General features: G+C 41.3%; 2 protein-coding genes across 4 annotated transcripts in view; one reads left to right on the top strand and one right to left on the bottom strand.

Moving 5' to 3' along the window:
• Positions 1-14,480, bottom strand: part of EFCAB11 (EF-hand calcium binding domain 11) — a 56,238-nt gene extending 41,758 nt beyond the window's left edge. For both annotated transcript variants that reach the window (XM_081915980.1, XM_081915979.1), the window contains exons 1-5: positions 14,322-14,480; positions 10,108-10,203; positions 7,183-7,228; positions 2,994-3,095; positions 2,237-2,327 (exon numbers count right to left, since the gene is read on the bottom strand). In XM_081915980.1, coding sequence (XP_081772106.1) covers positions 2,237-2,327; positions 2,994-3,095; positions 7,183-7,228; positions 10,108-10,203; positions 14,322-14,393 — 407 coding nt within the window. In that variant the 5' untranslated portion in view covers positions 14,394-14,480. The remainder of the gene's footprint in view (positions 1-2,236; positions 2,328-2,993; positions 3,096-7,182; positions 7,229-10,107; positions 10,204-14,321) is intronic.
• Positions 14,481-14,990: 510 nt separating this feature from the next.
• Positions 14,991-20,898, top strand: part of TDP1 (tyrosyl-DNA phosphodiesterase 1) — a 29,087-nt gene continuing 23,179 nt past the window's right edge. For both annotated transcript variants that reach the window (XM_081911877.1, XM_081911878.1), the window contains exons 1-5: positions 14,991-15,708; positions 16,981-17,024; positions 17,810-17,865; positions 19,072-19,168; positions 19,762-19,796. In XM_081911877.1, the coding sequence (XP_081768003.1) occupies positions 15,171-15,708; positions 16,981-17,024; positions 17,810-17,865; positions 19,072-19,168; positions 19,762-19,796 (770 nt within the window). In that variant the 5' untranslated portion in view covers positions 14,991-15,170. The remainder of the gene's footprint in view (positions 15,709-16,980; positions 17,025-17,809; positions 17,866-19,071; positions 19,169-19,761; positions 19,797-20,898) is intronic.

Genomic DNA, 20,898 nt, shown 5'->3' with positions numbered 1-20,898 from the left:
AAGTTTATTGAAGATTTCTGCTTCTCGTACAGTTCAGCATCGTGGCCGTACGTCTGTCACGTTAGACCGCTGAAGTCCCCTCTGACTCCTCCCCTCTTCCACACCAACTTAATAGCCTGGCTCTAGACCACCTCTTCCTCTCCTTTCTTTTCCGCAGGGTCTTCCTGCCCCCCTGGGTTCCCTCTCTCCGTGACTCGCCTGAGGCTGAATCCTCTGCCGCCTCTTCCCCCCTCCTTCTGGCTTTAGGGCCGGGCTCCTCCCCTGAGCTCTCTCCACTTCCGCGCGCCTCTACGTTTGAACTTGGCGCGCGTACGTTGCTGCTGACCTTTCTTTCGACCGCTACACCACCCCTTGTTCTGCTCTCCACCCTTTCCGGCTGAACACCTTGCTCCAACCCCCTTTCTCTGTTCTCTCCTAATCCTGCTCCCTCCGAGAGGCTGACGACTCCACCCCCTTTTCTCCGTTCCGGCTGAGACGCCTCTTGCTGCGTCTGTCTTCCACTGGGCTCCTCTCCGCTTCTCCCTTCTCCTCCCTTTTGCTTGATTAAGGTAACCCCCTTTTGAGAATCCTCTGACTCGCTGCTCAGACTCGTGGATTCCCTCAGAATTCCGTCATCTTCTTCCTCATCCTTCTGCCCCTCCTCCCACTCGCTCTCCGTCTCCTCTGTCATCTCCTCCTCTCTCCCAGAAACCCTGACACATATATACAAAGTTTGCCCCAAATGTGCGCCACTTTCTAGTTGCTTATAATTAACTGCATTGCCGTTTTAATGCCCATTCACCCAGTTAGGAGAGATCTTTTTGGAGCTCTTTGCAATACATTTTTGTTTGTCCCACCATGAGTAGTTTGGTGTAAAATATATAAGATTACTTCATTTTATATAAATCTTCTGGATTACGGAATTACTTGGACATCTTTTATCCAGAGAACAGAAGGGACAACACACATTTAACATAATCTCTAAGCGAAAAAAACTTACAATTTTTGCAAATGTAAAAGTAGCCCATATAGTATAAGGTAAAGGATAGCAGCACCATATAGTATACTACTGTATGTGCCCTAAAAATGACTAATTTCCTTTTAAACCCTCGAATCAATGCTTGCAATTTTAAATACTATACAAACTCCTAAATATATATTCATCCTCATCAAACAGTGGTTGCAATTTTTAGAAAAGGTATTAACAATTAATAATAATAATCACTTCCCTGGTGGTCTAGTGGTTAGGATTCAGAGCTCTCAACAAGTAATAATAACATGTGTCACAAGTACTGCCTGAGATGTGTATTCCAAAGCACCTCCAACTGATAGCAATGCAGTGTGAATAGAAGGCAAGGTGCTCTGGGGTGCATGATATCTATTATTTGTTCATTTACATCACACTATATTGCTTTTCTGCCAATGCACTCAAGGTGCATATACTGAATGCCAAGACTGTTGAATGCTCTTCCAGGAGAGGTTCAGCAGGCTTTGTCATTCCTAATGTTCCGGTGCCTTTGGAGACTTTTCTGTATTGACAGACCTATTCAGTGGTTTCAGCTTTTAAGATAAACCAGGCATTTTAATGATCAGACTGTATTGTTTTTAATGGGATTTTATCTCATTCGTAAATATTTTTGTACACTATCCTAAGATTTTGTCTGAAGGGCAGTCGAAAAAATATTTTTTATAAATAAATGCCACTTGTCCCTTGGATGCAGCCAGGTAGAACAGCTGCTAATGGAGAGAGTTCTCCTGCTACCATATGATCCTGGCTGACCATTAAGATGCACTGTGCTCAGAATGCCTGTACTGTCTGAAGTGGAGTAGGGCTTTCTCAGTCGTGGTGCCTTGTCTTTGGAACTCCGTCTCCATTCTCAGCTATGCAGCTGCTCAGCCTTGCTGACCTTTTAATTCTCTTTGGCATTTTATGCAATCTGATTCTGCTGATTTTACTATTTGTTGCCGAGGTTGTTTTACTATTAACGGCATTTGCTTTACATGGTAATTTTTCTCCTAGGTTTTCTTGTTTTCAAATATTACTAGCTGCCCTGAGTTCTTTGACAGAGGACGGGGCTATAGGAGATGTGTGCAGGTCTCCCATTCTGTGTGACGGTGCTGTGCGGAGAGAAGAGGAAACAGGGCTCTGCTTTCCACTAAGTAGACCCTTTTGCTTGTAGACACAAGGCCTGCAGTGGTTTGGACTGAACCATGTCTGCAGTTTAGAAACACAACCAAATGATTCTGTTCATCTTACCTGAATGCTTCAACTACAGTCCTCTCTGGCAGCTTTGGGGCCACAACACTGAAAGCTTTTCTGAAATCTTCTAAAGACAAATATCCTCTACCTTGATAAAGAGGGGGAGAAAGTATACGAGGAAAGACATTTAAATATTTAGAAGAGTGGTGAATCTATAAATCAGGATTAAGACAGATTTAAAGCCTGGAACCAAGGGCTCCCTAAGAGTGTGAATCCCTCTTATTATTTTTTTAAAGGATGTGACGTCTCAAGTGCACGTATGTTTAGAGGCAATTTAGTTCCAGACCTGGTTATTGTGTTTGGGTTTAATAACTAAATAATACCAGGAAATACAAGACCCTGTATTTTCTTGAGCTCTTCTTGTTCATAAATAGCTAGTGTGGTATTGCACTTTAAAGGGTCAGACAAAGATTGAGGATAACCTAACTCAAACCACCTCTTGGTTATGAAGCTCTTGGATGATGTTGGGCCTGCCAGTATCTGCCATACAGTCGTACTTGGATTTTCAAACAGCTTAGTTCTCAAACGTTTTGGCTCTCGAATGCTGCAAACCCAGAAGTGACTGTTCCTGCTTCCTGCAGCCAATCAGAAGCCGCACATTGGTTTCCGAACGTTTTAGAAGTCGAATGGACTTCCAGAACAGATTCTGCTCAACCTCCAAGGTATGACTGTACTTGCTTCGCAGGCTTGTTGTGAGGATAACAGTGATGGAAAACAGTAAGACTTGTGGAATTAATATGAAAGCAAAACTTACATTGCCTGTCAAAAGCAGTGAATAGCTGCCTTACTTCGCTTTGGTAAAAATGTGCAGCCTTCTTTGTACTCATAAGATTTAGAAATTCTTCAAGTGATACACCTAGAAAAATAAGAAATTTGGGATATGTCAAATGCTTATCATTATTCCTCCAAAAATTATTTGCAACACAAGCAGCATAGCACTTTGGGAATGAATGCTTATTCAGAAGGAGGGGTCACTATTTACTCCCCAGTCAGTGTGCACAGGATTGCAGTCTTACCCTGCAATCCTATACATGTCTACTCAAAAGTAAGTACCATGTGGCAAACTCTCCAATAAGTGGGAGGACTGCAATCTTAATATGTTAAGTAAAAGAACAATTCTTGAAATAGGGTTTTTATATTACTGCAGTTCACTTCTCTTCTACTGCACAAATAATGAGGCTTAAACATATTTACACAGTATATTCTGTTGATTTCAATGGGACTTACAGGCATATATGTAGCTATAGGATTGCAGCCTAAAACAGGGTTATAATGCTACTGCTTATAAGAATCTAATCCCCTGGTGGGAAACTAGTTGGGTATAAGCAGAAAGAGAGAAACCAGTGGGCTATAACAGGTGGCTGTTAGTATACAGAAGTTATGATTTTAAGCTGCTATACTGAGCTATGTGTGACATAAATATAAAGGATCTTATTTTTTAGTACCTCCTGTGATACTCCATTACAACTGATTCTGTGTTCTGCTCTGCTGATGTGTAAAAATGGGCACTGAACTAAACAACTTGGAATTGATTTGAAGTTATTCTGCCAATGATACAATTTAAAATGCAAAGTCAGAATTCTCTATTTTCTTTCGTATTTTTTTTAAGTCAACAGAAAAATCTGATTGTGTATTTTCTTTTTAACCCCGTGTTTTTTCCTCTAGACAGGGAGAACAGGTACAGCTGTGGTCTTGTCAAAACCAAGAACACAGTTAATGAGCACAGATAGATAATAGGGCCAGTTTAAATGTCACAATAAAACATGGGTCACTGTGAGAGAGATAAGTTGCAGCAAGCCCTGGGCTCATGCACATCTCCCTATGTGAGGAGATTCAACATTTTTTGCTTCCATTTTTTATTAAACACAATTTAGTGTTATGTCCAACCCCTCAATTGTGGTTAAATTTTATTTATTTATTTATTTATATTAAATTTACATACCACCTTTCCTATGAGGAACAGGGCAGTTAGTTAACTATAGTTTGTTAAACAAAACTAGTTTTATAACTCATGATTTGAAGTCAACTTATTTCAAATAAACTGTATATAAAATGAATAGGTTTGTTGGGTTCAGACATTTATTTTTAAAAGTGAAAGCTTCTGAACTCATCCTTGCAGCCATGCTGGAAGAAAAAAAAGGGAGCATACAAGCCCAAACCTTATTGCTCCTCACTCCTGTCATGATTTATTCAGATAACATGGAGCACTTGTGTAAAGTAAAGGAACCCCGGGATGGTTAAGTCCATTCAAAGGCGACTATGGGGTTGTCAGGACGAGGGAGCCGGTGTTTGTCCATAGCCAGCATGACTAAACCGCTTCTGACGCAATGGAACACCATGATGGAAACCAGAGCGCATGGAAACGCCATTTACCTTCCCACTGAAGCGGTGCCTATTTATCTACTTGTACTGGTGTGCTTTTGAACTGCTAGGTTGACAGGAGCTGGGACAGAGCAACAGAAGCTCACCCCATTGCGGGGATTCACACCGCCAACCTTCTGATCAGGAAGCCCAAGATGATCAGTGGTTTAGACCACAGCACCACCCGCTACTCCAACATCTACAGCTCAACGAAACAGAATCTCAATATTAAATAATGTAAGAACTACAGGATTCATTCCCACATCATATCATTTACACAGGTAGGAGCACCACCCTTGCCTGCTACCCTATGAACTGCTTATCTGAATGTTGTTTTCACAATTCACTTATGGAAACATTATGGGTAATATTAAATTGTGGCATTCTTCTTGTGCAATTCACTTGCACAAATGGGACTTATCTTTTCCTCTCCTCACCCCTGCAGACTTCCATGCACCCTCCAAAATCTGTTTCAGAGGGTTGGGGATGTTGTCTATTTCAAGGATTGTAAGACCACACTGTCTTCAACTATCAGGTTCTGTTTATGATGTGCAATTTTTTAATAGCAGGGAATGCCTAAACATACTGCATTTGCCTGCCTGAATATCCAATTTCATTAATGCACGCTGGCTTACATTATGAAGTGACCCATGCTTAACAGACACTCATCTCCCAATATGTATTCATTGGAGCATTAGATAAAGTTAAATTCTCCAGGCCAACAGCTTGCGTTTTAGTCTTATGAATGTAATATAGGGCTTAAAATGCTATGCACATAGGCCTTCTGTGCTGGTTACACACTTAGCAGATGAGAAGTGTGAAATTCTACTCTATTTCCTTTCATTCTAGGTTTCTTATGTTGTATCTTCCCTTGTTCATCTGACTATTTATAAATGTTTGTGCACACAAACGCACACACACTGTTAGGCTACTGTGTTCATCTCTTGCCTGCGAGTTTCCAATAGGTGTTTGGTTGGCTTGAGTGGTAAACAGGGAGCTGGACTAGATTGGTCTGTGGTCTGCTCCAGTTAGGGCTCTTCTTACATCGTCAGTTTAGCAGCTTAAAGGATTCACGTAATTCTGAAGTCACATCTACACAGGGGCCTTCAAAACTGATTTGGGGATATAGGAAACACAGGACAATTCAAAATAATGTGCGTGTAATTTCACAATACATCTAGAAGGCTCACAGAAATCAGAACACAGGATTATCCATGCCTACTGAAAAGAAACTGCATTGGCACATCATAAGATAATCCTGAGCTAGGCTGTCACTATGATCAATGCAAGGCATTCTGTCTTGCAAGCAACAAGCCCCCTTGCAAAATCTTCCAACAAACACTTAGGTCTGGAGGTGAGATCACACATAACTTCTCATCTCAAAAATGCCGAGTCGCAGAGGAACCTTAAGCAGCATATGGTTTTCATTCATTTTTCATGAAAGATTTTGTTCGGTTTAGTAAAGGTATCTTACACCAATGTGTTTTCATTTGAACTGAAGTTTCCATTCAAGTTCAGATTCAGTTTCTCATCTTTCATCAAAGATGTTGTTAGGAATAAGATGACTGATTTCCAAGCAGAAACGGAAGGTGTGAAATGGAAGCTGGAGTGAGGAATGCCACTCAGGTACATCATGGCAGTGAAGGAAGAATGTCAGATTAAAGTCCCTTACAAATATAAACATATATTTCTGTAAGCTGAAGGACTGCTTTTGTTTTATTTTAAAAAAAAACAACCTTGCTCCAAGGCAACCGGAGGGAAAATGGATTAAATCTTCTTTATAACCCCTCTTGTAAAAGGCACTTTTAAACACTATTTCTGCTGTGATAAGTACAAAGTGTAATATACATTCTTTTATAATTCTTGCCTTTTCTTTGTCTGAGTAAGCGAACCCTTTCTGGAGCATGTGAAAGTGTCCATCTAGCTCAGGATTAAATTGATTGGCAGCAAACCTTAAGGGTTTCAGACACCAGTCCTACCTGAAGACTGAACCTGGAACATTTTGCCCTGTCCCTTTCCTCTTGCTTCCTCTCTATTTTCCTTGATATCAGCCTAGATCCCATCTTCCCTTCCCTTCCTTCTAGATAGTGAGTTTTTATATTCTGTTTTAATCAGACTTAGCTGTCTTTCTGTCACTATTGTTTCAAGAATTTATTGTTGTTTTCATCTTTATTATGTTAGCAGCTCTGAGAGGTTTTGCTTAAATAGGATAGAAATTTCTTAAATAAATAATACGAACTATGAAATATAAGTGTGACTATGATCCAGTTTCCCATTCCCTTGTGACTTGAAACTGGAGCTCCTTACTTTCACCTCTACACCACAATAAGGGGTGGGGGGTGGGGAGTGCTGTAGAGAAGATCACTTCTCCAGTTCTACTGAGCTGGGCAGCATTAAAACTGTAGTGTTTAGCTCAATATCGTACACCAAAAGTGAACCTGAATGCATATTTTTCAATATATTATTTCTCACAAATTTAGTAATTAAAGCTATTCCATACTTATTTTCTAACTCTGTCATGTTTGAGCTCTTATCGCTAGTTAAAAAGAGAGTGAAGATCAAAATATGATGCTTGTACATACCAGATTGATTTTGCTTCACAGAAGCCATGACTGAATCTACTTCCACCTAGAATAGACAAAAGTGACACCATCAAGAAATGACTTGGTACATTTCTTTCAATTCATTGTTTCATTTGCTACCTCTACATAAGCCAATTCTGCAAAACCGTTATCACAGTCTTACCCACAATTACCTTCAGTTCAGCTGTTTACTTCAGATGTCAGAAAATGAAAGGCATGATCCATTTCTCTGAACTAGCTGAGATGCTAAGCCAAACAGGCAGTGCACATGGAGAAGAGCATGGGGTTTTTAATGCTTTAACTGTGAAATCAAAAAAGTGTTCCAACATGGGGTTACAAGTTACAAGCTGGCAGGTAACTACAAGACGTGGATAAGCTTAGCTAATATACTGATTCAACAGTTGGCATGCCCCTCTGCTCTCCTTTTCAAGAGCAGGGTGGGCAGGACTATTTGTGCAGGTTGTGTCCCAAGTCTCTGGAATGCACAAGCAAATGGGCACTCCACCACAGAGGCTAGCCCAGGCATAGGCAAACTCGGCCCTTCAGATGTTTTGGGACTACAACTCCCATCATCCCTGACCACTGGGATGGTTTACTCTATAAGAATAGAGTAAGCCATTTACTCTATAAGAATTAGCAGAACAAATATGGAGCAAATGAACTGTAGACTACAGACATAAAGTACAATCCTAAACATATTTACTCAGAAGCAAATCCAACTGTGCTCAGTAAAGCTTTCTCACAGATTAGAGAACAGGTAAGTGCAGCCTCAGAATTTCTAATTAAGTCACTGAAAAATATCATAGATCAGCTACTTTCCAAATCACTATGGAAAGCATTAACAGTGACATCTCATGGTCACAAAAGGTATTACTTTGATTCACATCTTTCACATGTATTCACATACATGGTAATATGAAACAAAAATCTGTTAAAACTTCATTAGGCAAATCTTTTCAAGGCTGGAAATCAATAAGCAATGTCATCCTAAGCATGTCTACTCAGAAGTAAACCCCAATGAGTTCAACAGCACTTATTTCTCTGTTAAGGCTGAAACCCTATGTATTCCTTTTCAACTTAATGAGACTTACTTCTGAGCAGACTTGTACAGCATTGTGCTGTTAATTGTCCTTGGGACTGAAGAAACAGGCTGAATTTCCCTGGTTTAGTGGCAAGCCATATTTTAGCATTACACCCTAACTGGACAAACCACGGCTTACAGAGTCTAAGATCATGAACAGCAGCTGAACTAGGCTTGCAATCCTTGTTTGCTGCTAATCCAGATGTTGGAGGGGAAATCAGAGTAGAACAAGGGGAGAAGGAGGGAAGGTGTAAGCATAAGGCTTGTTCACTTAGCACCAAGCTGTGGTTTGTCATTATGTCTCAACTGACACAGTAGTTAGGAAAATCTAACTTTTAAAAACAAGTGTGCCTTGACTTAGCTCCTGTTGTCACTTGCGCAACATACTGGTTGTGAATGCAATGTTCATCTGAAATTCTTATTTTCATTTCAATAGCAGTTTCTAATTTTAATTCCCAATCTACTTGTGCATATGTTTTTGAGATATGGTAAGATTCTATTTAGCTATTTTGCATAATTGACTGGGATGTGGGGCAACATTTGTTTGTTTAAGCAACTTTGAAGTTTAGAAGGTCAAGCCAGCTACACATTCTATTGAGAAATCTGCTTTGATGTAGAAACAGTAGATAAAGATATATGAGTGAATTACACCATGCAACACTGATTTCCGAAGAACAAAGAAAAGCAGCTTCTATTGGCAAAATAGCTGAGGCAGACCTGCCCCATCTCAGAAACTGGAATAACCAAGGTTAGCTTTTATTTTAGCTCAAATAGAGAAACAGCCAAGTTAGCATCCCTACACTGGGTGGCTCAGTTTCGGTTATAAGGAATCCATACAACTATGTGTTTTGTAAAAAAAAAAAAAAATCCAGGAAGTTTAATTTTAAACTGAAGGTTTGGACCGGAATAAAACAGTATAGTAGACTGGAATTGTGAACAGGAGCACTCCACGCTGCAGCATTTTGTTGCTGATCTGCTCTGTCCATCATAGGTAAAGGTAAAGGGACCCCTCACCATTAGGTCCAGTCGTGACCGACTCTGGGGTTGCGGTGATCATCTTGCTTTATTGGCCAAGGGAGCTGGCGTACAGCTTCCGGGTCATGTGGCCAGCATGACTAAGCTGCTTCTGGCGAACCAGAGCAGTGCACGGAAACGCTGTTTACCTTCCCGCCGGAGCGGTACCTATTTATCTACTTGCACTTTGACGTGCTTTCGAACTGCTAGGTTGGCAGGAGCAGGGACCGAGCAATGGGAGCTCACCCCGTCGCGGGGATTCAAACCGCCAACCTTCTGATTGTCAAGTCCTAGGCTCTGTGGTTTAACCCACAGCGCCACCCACGCTGTGATGGACATTACACTTGCAAAATCTCAGGGATACTTTATGAAGCTAGAAACAAATGATATCTATGATGATTCTGTAGGATGCACCCACTGACTTCTATTGGGCTGGGGTGCTGTGCTTTAAGGGACTCTCCTTTAATAATATCATAATAATTTTATTATTTGTACCCCACCCATCTGACTAGGTTGCCCCAGCCACACTGGGTAGCTTCCAACATATTAAAACATAATAAAACATTACACCTTAAAATAAGAGACATTTGTGTCAATTACAGGTACTTAAATACAAGAACTCACAATGGAGGTAAGGCCAACATTCACTGCCATTTCCTGCAATTTGAGAGAGAAAAAACACCCCAGTACTTTGAAGACTTTTCGTAATTCAAGAAACGTAAACTACAGAATATTTATCTGATTATTTTATGTTATATATATTATTTTATTTTAGGGTGCTTAATGAATATGCCAATCCTCAAGACAGGGTGGAAGAAAATAAACTTTACCTTTGAGGGCTTATAGCCAAACAGCATCACTACAGCCACCTTGTAGTCCTCTCTGTTTAAATATCCTTTGTGGTCTTCATCACATGCCTCAAATGCCTAAAGACAACAAGGTAATTAATGATTTTAAAACAAGAATTTCTTGACGTATGTTTGGCAAAAAGAAAATGAGTAATCAAGTTTGATCACATTTCTGTCTAATCTTGGATTAGAATTCACTGCCCAGTTCTAGTTTGGTCTGTTTTAAAAGCCTGTGATCCTTAAAGTTTGATTTAGAATCATTCATTTTAATGACTCATACCAGCAAAAATTGGATATTTTATTTTAAATGTGGATTTGAAAGCTTTTATTATTTCTAGATGTGATGTTTTTATTAAAGCGATATATATCTCTTCAATTAATTTTATTTTTTTAAAAAGCCCAAGCTTCTTACGCCACTACAATAAAACAGTAAAAGGGGATCAAGGTACAACACTGTTCTAGGGACCCAGAGATTATTATATTTTGCTCTTAAAATCACTGATATTATTTAGATAATTTATATACTGGGTAGCTCAGTTGATTATAGTGTAGTGCTGATAACACCAAGGTTGCAGGTTTGATCTCCATGTGGGACAGCTGCATATATCCTGCAATGAAGGAAGTTAGACTAGATGATCCTCAGAGTCTCTTCCAATTCAATGATTCTAAGATAAACTGCTTCACTTTTTAGAGAGAAAAAAAACTCTCTAAGTGGTTAACGAGTTGAAATAAAATTAAATAAAAATCAGAAAATAACAAAACACGTTATAAAAATTCATCAGGTAAAAACAACAAAATAAGCAGCTGAACAGGTTAACTGTCCTAAACATCAAAAAAGGCCCAAGTCAACAAAGAGGTTTTGTTGCCCCCCCCCGCCAGCTGTTGCTCAGCAGTGGCACCTTCTTACTATTTTTGCCAAACACCTTACAGGCTCCCAATAGTTAAATATAATGAATTTAGGATCTAGAAAATATTGCCAAAGGGTGGTGGTGGGGAACCTACAACAAAGATCCAGTTTTACAGCATCTCAGTTCCCCCCATCACAACAACTGCTGACTTTACTTTTTAACAACCACTAAAATGTCCATCAAAGAGTAATGAAAATGCTGTCAAAAGCAATCTTGAGTTAGATAACAGCAAGACTGCAGAGATACCAGCAGTTGAGAAATATTCTAATGTACTCTGAATGCTTGTGAAAGATAAAATGCTGAGAGAGACTAAGAATGAATCAACTAACCACATTTCTCATTAAACACTTGGACCAGTGAATAGAAATCTCTGCTTGTTGACTTTATTATTTGTTACAGCCTCATGCAGGAACATGCTTATGAAGTAACCCAAACAGAAATGAAAAATGGCAGATTGCCTACTGATTATCAATAGAAGCACTTGGTGGAGAAAACTGTTAATGAAATGCATGAGCAAATTATCAGGTCCTGAAAACACACCAGGACTACTTTAGACTTTTTGGATAAACACACAAAGGAGCAACTAATAGCTTTCACAATTTTAACACCTACATACAATCTTTTAATACAGCGGAGATGAGAAACTCTCAAACAGCAGGTGAGCAAGAAGCAATTCTCACATCCTGGACACCCACACAGCAGAAAGACAACTAGTTCTAAATGTTCACAGAAATTATAGCACTGGTATGAGGTGAATGTGCAAAACAAAAAATAAACTTTCTAACTGTAGTAATAGTTAAACAAAGGATAAACTGCTCAGAAAAACTGCCATATTTCTTGGCACAGCATTTTTTTTAAGGTGGTGGGACAAATATCTCTTCCCAGAGTATTATAATGTGTGTTCAATTCTGTAATCCTAAGCATACTTATTAGGAGTAAAGCCCAACTGAACACAGTAAGTGTTATCTCTGAGTAAACGTGCATAGGATTACTCCACAGGTCAAAAAAAATCATAATAGGAATGCAATTCTATTCTTAATCCCAATGTTGATGGTGGCAGCCACAGATCTCTCTTTATTATAGGTAGCAGCTGTGTCCAGGTGAGCAGTAAGGTATTACCAGTAGTTCTGCTGGTGCTAACAAACAAAAAGCCCCCAAATTTTTGTTCTGCTGGTGGGGCACCTGTGGCTTTGAATATACAGGATCCAATGCTCTACTAATCCTCCAAGGGGCTCTGCTTATTCTTTTTTGTTTTGTGAAATTCCCTACGGGAGTTTGCCATTAAAAGGCCATCACCATACTGATTATAGAATCACAGAGTTGGAAGGGACCCTGAGGATCATCTTGTCCAGTCCTCTGCAGGAATATGCAGCTGTCCCTAACAGGGACCAAATCTACAGCCTTGGCATTATCAGCAGTACACTCTAATCAACTTTCTCACTCACACAGCCTGGCTTGTTAGCATAAGCTAAATCCAGGGTTTTCCAGCACAGTTTAATCAAACCTTGATTTGTTCTAACTTTTAATAATTCTAAGAATTATGGGCAACTTGCACCCACAAACCCAAGACTTATAACAATAGTGTGCAAACTTCAATAATTCTTCATCAGGCTACAGATGGTAAACAAAGTGTGAGGGGATGGGGTGGGGTGGAACTGGCTGATGGTGATCTCATGATTTTGCATCTGGTAAGAGTACAAAGATGGAGTATTAGTGAGGGAGTAGATATTCAAATAAGTGCTACAGCGGACAACAGGTAAGGAGGAATATGGCTGATTCCAAGTCTCTGGAAGTACAAAATACAAAACACAACTGTTATCCAGGTCTGTCTCTATCCTTAGGTGAAGCACACATTAAACAGGTGAATAAATCAATTGAAGGGAAGGTCTGTAATTGTAGGACAACCACTTGTACTCCCTTTGAATAGAATAGGGCTTCTCCTTCAAGATATTTAGGTCTGCAAACATGTGCATGTTTACCTTAAGTATTTACAATTAATTCTGATATATCAGGGCAATTGTTCGTGTGATGTGAACTGTGGAATTAATACTTTTGGAAATGCAGTTACCTTTCACCAACACACTGCAGATAATTTGGCTAGTGTCTAATTATTTGGCTAGCTATGGAGGGACTAGCGAGGTGAAGCCTCCAGAGGGACACAACTGAGGTTCCCAATGTGTGGGGTTTCTGTGTGTGCCAAACTGAGTCTTTGACCTGGGTGGAATGAAGCCTTGTTTCGTCTTTGGTCTAGCCCAGAGTGCAGCCTACAAGCACCCAAGCCTCTTGCTAGTTTCCAAGTCATGAGAAGTAACAATTCCTCATTAGATTCATCTGGAGTAACGTGTCCAGGTCTGGGACTTCTCACTTTAAGAAGGATGTGGACCAACTAGAAGGGGACAGAAGTACAGGAAATGAAGTCCTTATGAGGAAACGTTGAACAAGCATACAGTACCCTGAAGAAGGAAAAAGACTGAGGTGGGATTATAAAAAGGTAAATGTAAAGGACCGCTGACAGTTAAATCCAGTCGCGAATGACTCTGGGGTTGCAGCGCTCATCTCGCTTTACTGGCCGAGGGAGCTGATGTTTGGAAACGCCATTTACCTTCCCACCGGAGCAGTACCTATTTATCTACTTGCACTTTGACATGCTCAGCAAGCCCTAGGCTCAGTGGTTTAGACCACAGCGCCACCCACGTCCATTTGAGGTGGGATTATAGCACTCCTCAAATATCTTCTAATGAAGGGCTGACGCTTTAGAAGAGGGCAAAGCCTTTATCTTTTCTGCCTTAGATGGGAGGGCTATACCTAATGTGTTTGCGATGGAAGAGGGTGTATTTTGATTGAACATTAGAGGAACTTAAATGCAGCCCTGTTTAGGGACGTTTTTAAGGTTTGATGTTTGATTGTGTTTTTAATATTCTGTTGGGAGCTGCCCAGAGTGCCTGGGGAAACCCAGCCAGAGGGGCGGGGTATAAATAAACTGTTTTGTTGTCGTCGTTGTCAATATTGGGGGGTTTTGTGTTGGGGGTGGGTCGCTACTGACCTTCAAGCAAAGACTAGACATCCAAATACCGAGGATTTCCAGCATCTATGATGAAATGTTTAGGAGTACGTATTGGGGAGACCCAGGTCTAAATCACCACTAAGCTGCCTGGGATGGTCTCGGGCCAGTCAGTCCCTGGCCTACCTCACAGGGCTGTTGTAAGGACGAAAGACAGCGGAGGAAAAGTGGAACACAAATGCAACTAAAGAACACCCAACACACACACACCACACCTCGTTACCTACTTTAACCCACCGCTTCCTGCGACTCTCCTCGCCACTTAATCCGCTCTCTGCCTCTTCACGCCAAGCGCACATCGCAGACGCTGCCTCAAACCGCCGCCAAGCTTCCCATGGCAACCCAACCGCTCTCCTTAGCAACCCCAACGCCGCCCCTCATTGGCTGGAAGCGCGAGGCGGGAAAGCCGCTATTGTCCCCACCCACTCTCTCCCCCATCTGGGCCGAAGGAATCGTCTGATTGGGTGAGGCGTCTGTCATATGGTTTCGAGGCGGGCGGTTACTCTCCCGGAACCGGAAGCTCGTTCTATTATAGGGCCGCCCCTGGCGGTTCTGGTTCCTCCACGCTGCCCTGAACGCGCTTGGCTCGAAAGCACCGGTTGCTTTTGAGGAGCTTCTTTCCCTGTTTCTTTCCTTCCTGAGGGAATGGCGGCCTCCGCAAAGGGATAGCTCTGCAAGGCTCCTGCCAGGACACCGTCCGCTTTCGGTTGCAAGAAGCGACCCAAACTCTTCCTCTGCCGTGTTTCTTATGTCAGCCGCTCTGAAAATAAAATAAAAAATAGGCGTTTGAGTTTAGCGCTTTTTTTTAGCCGCCCGGTAGGTGAACGCGCCAGCTTCACCCGCGTTAGCCCTTTAAAAAAAGACATTTTTGAAAGGTCACCCGTGGCTAACTGGCCCTTCACTGGGCTGAAGGGAAGAGGGTGTGGGCTGTGGAGGAGAACGTGTGAAAAAGCGAAAACAACGGGAAAAGTGAAAGGGGAGTGTGATGAGGAGGTGGGCATAGTAACCCCTGAGCTCCTCCTAGGTATCACCACTGCTCCCCACCCCACCCACCCTGATCCTCCAGGCACGATACCATGTCTCAGGAAAGTGAGCATGGGAAATGGACAGTGTCTAGTAGTGATGATGAGAGTGCAGGGGAACAAACGAACAGCGAGATGCCGTCCACCTCTTTGCTGCAGCAAACTGGGCAAGAGAAGGGTCCCCGTTACCCTTGCTCAGAGGCCAGGAAAACTGCTCACAAAAGAAAAGCATCTCCCCTGGAGCATAGCGATGGAAGCTTTCCGCAGGAAGTGGCCCCGGCTCAGAAACAGAAGCCTTCTCAAGAAGGTTTAGGTTGGTGCCTTTCTAGTAGTGATGATGATGATGAAGACGATCTGAAAGAGCGAAGGGGGAAAGGAGGTGCAGCAGCTGGAGTCGGGCAGGAAAGGAGTTGTGCTCCTAAGGGGATCCTATCAAACCATAAACTTCCACCAAGCCACGAAACGACAGAGCCGTCTGACAGAGTACAAGATGCTTGGGATCTATTAAATGGACGAAACCCTTTCAGATTCTTCCTCACTAAAGTCAAAGGAATTAAGGCAAAGTACAATTCTGGATCCCTACACATAAAAGGTAAGTAATGGTATACCGGAATGGGGATAAATGCATACACGTTTTGGGTGTTAGCTTTTTCTAAGAGATGGTATAAATGTTACTGTAGCTGGTGTATAGAGGCATAGCAGTGTAATGTGTTAAACAAATGAAAGTTTGCAGTGGTCAGAAAACTAGCTTGGGGTTCACACACATGTACACCGTTTGATTTATTTATCTTTGCTGACTAGCAGTGGTTTCAATTGAAAAGCATAGCATTTTAGGTGATACTAAACAGCAGGTGGCGCTGTGGTCTAAACCACTGAGCCTAGGGCTTGCTGATCAGAAGGTCGGCAGTTTGAATCTCTGCGATGGGGTGAGCTCCCGTTGCTTGGTCCCTGCTCCTGCCAACCTATCAGTTCGAAAGCACATCAAAGTGCAAGTAGATAAATAGGTACCGCTGCGGTGGGAAGGTAAACGGCGTTTCCATGCACTGCTCTGGTTCGCCAGAAGCAGCTTAGTCATACTGGTTGCATGACCTGGAAGCTGTACACCGGCTCCCTCGGCCAATAAAGCGAGATGAGCGCTGCAACCCCAGAGTCGTCCGCAACTGGACCTAATGGTCAGGGGTCCCTTTACCTTTAAAGCTCTAGCAGGTGTTTTTATTTAATAAAGCCTGTGACCAAAGACTCCTGAATAAGCTTAGTAGTTTGGGGATAAGAGGACATGTCCTCTTAGGAATCACTAACTGGTTACAGAAGAGGACGGAGATAATAAATTGACAGTTCTCGTAATGGAGGGATCTGTGAAAAAGGATCACCTGAGTATTAGTATTGGGATCTCTGCTTTTAACTTTGTTTATGGATGTCCTGTAGCTGGGGTTGATCCTGAGGTTGCCTGGTTTTCTGACAACAAATGGTTCAGAATGGTAAGAATAAAAAGGTATGGTGAAAAGCTCTGAAAAGCATCTCTTCAAAATATGTGACCAGAGATTAAAATGACACTTAACACCCAGTAGGGTGTAAAATGATAAATGTAAGTGTCCCATTGTAAGTGGGACAAAAAATCCTAACTTCACATAAACACTTAGGGCCTGAACGTATGGAATAGTGGTAGATCATTTGATGAATATTTTGACACAGTATGCAGCTTGTTAAAGAACAAATAGTAGTTTACACTTTTCTGAGGTAGGCTTGTTTTCAGTTACATGTCTCAACCCTGAATTTGACTTATGGTTAATGTTGTTAAAACAAATTTGCTGATGTTTATTTCAGTAGAAATGTTTATTTACAAAACTTTAAATTTTTATGACAGATATTTTGTCTCCCCTCTTTGGAACTCTTGTATCTTCTGCTCAGGTAACTTTATACATTCATGTTGCTATTTTAAAACACAATGCAGTATTACTTGTTCCCTTACCCATAGGATTTGCAGGGGCATTTAAAGGAGTTTTCTGAAGATGCACATAACTTTTTGGTCAGCTTGTTTGCCCATTTGGCGGGAAAAATCAAACACCATCTCAGGAATACCATTATTAGGACCAACTAAAATGTCAAAAAGCATCAAGCAAGCTTTTCAGAGGAAAGGGTGTAATGAACTTTAAAGCTTGCTGACATTTGTGACATTTTAACTGGTCCTGATAAAGGTTTTGCCCCATCATAACTTTCTGCTGAATATGATTTGTCCTAATATTTGGGAAGAGGTTTCAATTTTTATTTTCCTATTTGCACCTTTTTATGCATTTAGTTAGATAATTTTTTTGCCGTGTTGGATTGATTTTTTTGCTAATGCTGCATATACCTTGAAATTAAATGAGACTGCTTATATTCATACATTGTGTGGCAGATGAAGCCTAATTAATGTGCAGCAGTAAAAACCTTACTTAAGCATGTCCTGCATTTTAAAGGTGCTAGTTACATGGGTAAGCATTTTCTTGCTTAGTGTGTATAATGACTCCTATAATTAGGAAATAAAAATCTCTCTAAACCAACTGTCCCCCTACCTTGGGTCTCCACAAGTTGAGCTACAACATCTGGGAAATCCAAGGTCGGACAAGGCTGCTCTAAACTTTCAGTAAGCATTGCTATGGGGAAAGGTAGCACACAGGTTCTAACTATTCCTTCTTTTTCTCTTCATGACAAAGTTTAACTATTGTATAGATGTGGAGTGGCTTGTCAAACAGTATCCAAAGGAATTCAGGTATGCTTCTTTGAGAGGAGCTCCCTCTTGTAGTGCTTTTCTTCTTCTTCACATTACTGTATTTATTAATTAAATTTACATACCGCCCTTCATCCAAAGGTCTCAGGGCAGTTGACAAGATGATGAACTTTTCTTAAAGTTCAATTGAATCGACATAAAAATGGTCTAGGTTACATACTTTTTGTGAGATTAAATTTGTTGTAATGATGTGATGTTGGTTTTTAGAGATTTCATCTCCATAAATGTAATGGAGTCTCCATGTTCAGAGGCAGTATACCACTGAATATAAGTTGCTGGGGAATAATAGTGGGGTATTGTCTCCAATTTTTTTGGACTGAGTCTGCAGTTCTTAACTGCAGCATTGTTTTATGTCTGTAACAGTGCAAACTGGGCTGTCTTGCAACCATGGTTTGCATATCTGTATATCTGCATATCTGTATATCTGCATATCTGTTTCAAACTTGTTGTGAGGGCCATCCTGGTTCTAACCATGGTTTACAGGGACATAATGTGTTCCCCTGGTTAAAGTATTTACCGTATTTTTTGCTCTATAAGACTCACTTTTCCCCTCCTAAAAAGTAAGGGGAAATGTGTGTGTGTCTTATGGAGCGAATGCAGGCTGTACAGCTATCACAGAAGCCAGAACAGCAAGAGGGATTGCTGCTTTCACTGCGCAGCGATCCCTCTTGCTGTTCTGGCTTCTGAGATTCAGAATATTTTTTTTCTTGTTTTCCTCCTCCAAAAACTAGGTGTGTCTTGTGGTCTGTTACGTCTTATAGAGCAAAAAATACGGTATTTCATAAAATTTATGTACCACTTGATGCAAAGAAAAGAAGAAAAGAAGACCGTGAAAGTGAGTGAAGGAAGATGCATGAGGGAACCTGCGGGAAGGAGGGTAAGGGAGTCCACATTACACTCCCAATCATTCAGTTACATTGACTGACATGGGAAAGGGATGTAGCACCATGCTAGAGCAATTGCTTTACATGCAGATGGTCCCAGTTTCAATCCCTGACGCCCCTTGTTGGGCTGGGAATGTCCCTTGTCAGAAAACACTTTTTTGAAAATCTTGAGAGGCATTTCCAGTTGGAGTTGACAATACATACTTCCAGCATAATTAAGCAGCTTATAGCCAGTAGTTCAGCTGGAGGTTTGTGCGGTCCTTATCACCAGTGAGTTGTCTAATGAAGTTTCCTTTGCTCTAAGGGACAAACCTTTATTAATAATCCATGGGGAGAAGCGAGAATCCAAGGCTGCACTACATGAAGAGGCACATCCTTATAAAAATGTTCGCTTATGCCAGGTAATTATTTTTATCTTGCCTGCATATTGACAAAAGATAAAGTATTCTCTTCTGTAGCCTTACCCCACCTGGTGCCCTCAAGGTGTTTTGAACTACAGCTTCTTTCAGTCCTAGTCAGCATGACCAAAGGTCGGAGATGATGGGAGCTGCTGTCCTAAACATCTGGAGGGCACCTGGTTGGGGGTGGCTGTTGATCCTCAGTCCATTAATAGTTTTCTGTAAGAAGGACTATATTTATGGCAATGTTACCAATCGGGAAATATTTTTATTTGATCAGAGTTCTCCATTTCCCTGTGGTCTCTCGTATACCTCTCTTGAGTCTTCTATATGCAGCCTAAGATACTTGAAGCTATAATAGAACAGTTGGCAATAGAGAACAGCATGCAAAATCTGTAGATTGACTTTTAGAATTTGAAGATGACATGTTTAGTATTGGGTGAGACGGCTATGGTGTAATATGTGTTGAGTCCACCAGGGAGCAGTAAGCCAAAGCAAAATAAAAAACTGATCCTAAATCATTATAGGCAGTACTGTATAATATTAAGAGTTTCTGTACTAGAAAAGACTTCTTAAAAATTGCATTTTTATTTCAGGCAAAGTTGGATATTGCCTTTGGAACACACCACACGTATGTAATCTGTATTATATTGGGGAAAGCCAGTTATGGTAATAACTAAGGAACTATTTCCTTAGAGAGGAAGAGGGAGGTACAAATGATTTTAAATAGATAAACAATAATAATTAAATCTCAGTATAATAGGAAAAGTTCTGACTGTTTACAACTTGGGGTGTATTTGTGCCCAAAGCAAGAGGATGATTGACTCAACTTATTCTAGTGGCAGGCTCTCATGCCTCATGGAGTGCTGCTCCACAGGGCCCCCACCTTTGGGGAAGTTGCCTGCAGCTGGAAGGGAAGAGCTGAAAAGCCCCTGTGTACTCACAGCACACAATGTGAGGCCTTTAGATTTGTTCAGGTAATGAAAGAAGGTAAGCAAAAGTCTTGAAAAGGAAGTGCCCCATTGCAATTGCACCTTGATTCTGTTATGTATACTTTAAATCAGCCTTGCAAATAGGTGCACAGAAGTTACTAGCTAGGGTTGTCAGCTTTATAGTCTTTTCCTGATCTTGTGCCTTTAACACAGAGAACCTTACTAGCAGGTGAAGCTTTCTATATTTGGGGGCGGGGTAAAGTGTTGGGGAAATATTCACCTGCTTCATTTCTGCATATCAGTGAGGTAAGGGAGGGGACCATTAACCATATTGCTAGCCCACAGCTGTCACTGCCTAACAACTCCTCTGCCTGCCTGCTACAATTAAGTGGCTATTTAAAAGCCTGTGCATTGTCTATGTAGCCTTTTGTGTTAAATTGTGTTTTCTGTGTACAGTATTGTAACAGCACAAAGAGTGGTCCTGATACTTCTAACACGGATATGATGCTAAGAAGTGGCCTACGTATTGCCGTGTGGATGCAAATTCTCCCCCCTTCCTTGCCGTAACATCTAGGAACACTTGCCATGTGAGGCAGCAGCATGAATACATGACGTTCCCTGCCCTTAGGCTACATTATTGGCTGTTCCTTGCGGGGGGGACTCACAACATGATTACAGTGGTACCTCGGGTTACATACGCTTCAGGTTACATACGCTTCAGCTTACAGACTCCGCTAACCCAGAAATAGTACCTTGGGTTCAGAACTTTGCTTCAGGATGAGAACAGAAATCATGCTCCGG

This window comes from Podarcis melisellensis, assembly GCF_964234715.1.
Source record: "Podarcis melisellensis genome assembly, chromosome: 1".
NCBI lineage: Eukaryota > Metazoa > Chordata > Lepidosauria > Squamata > Lacertidae > Podarcis > Podarcis melisellensis.
Note: the sequence above shows the minus strand (reverse complement) of the source record. Positions and strands in the feature narration are given on the sequence as shown.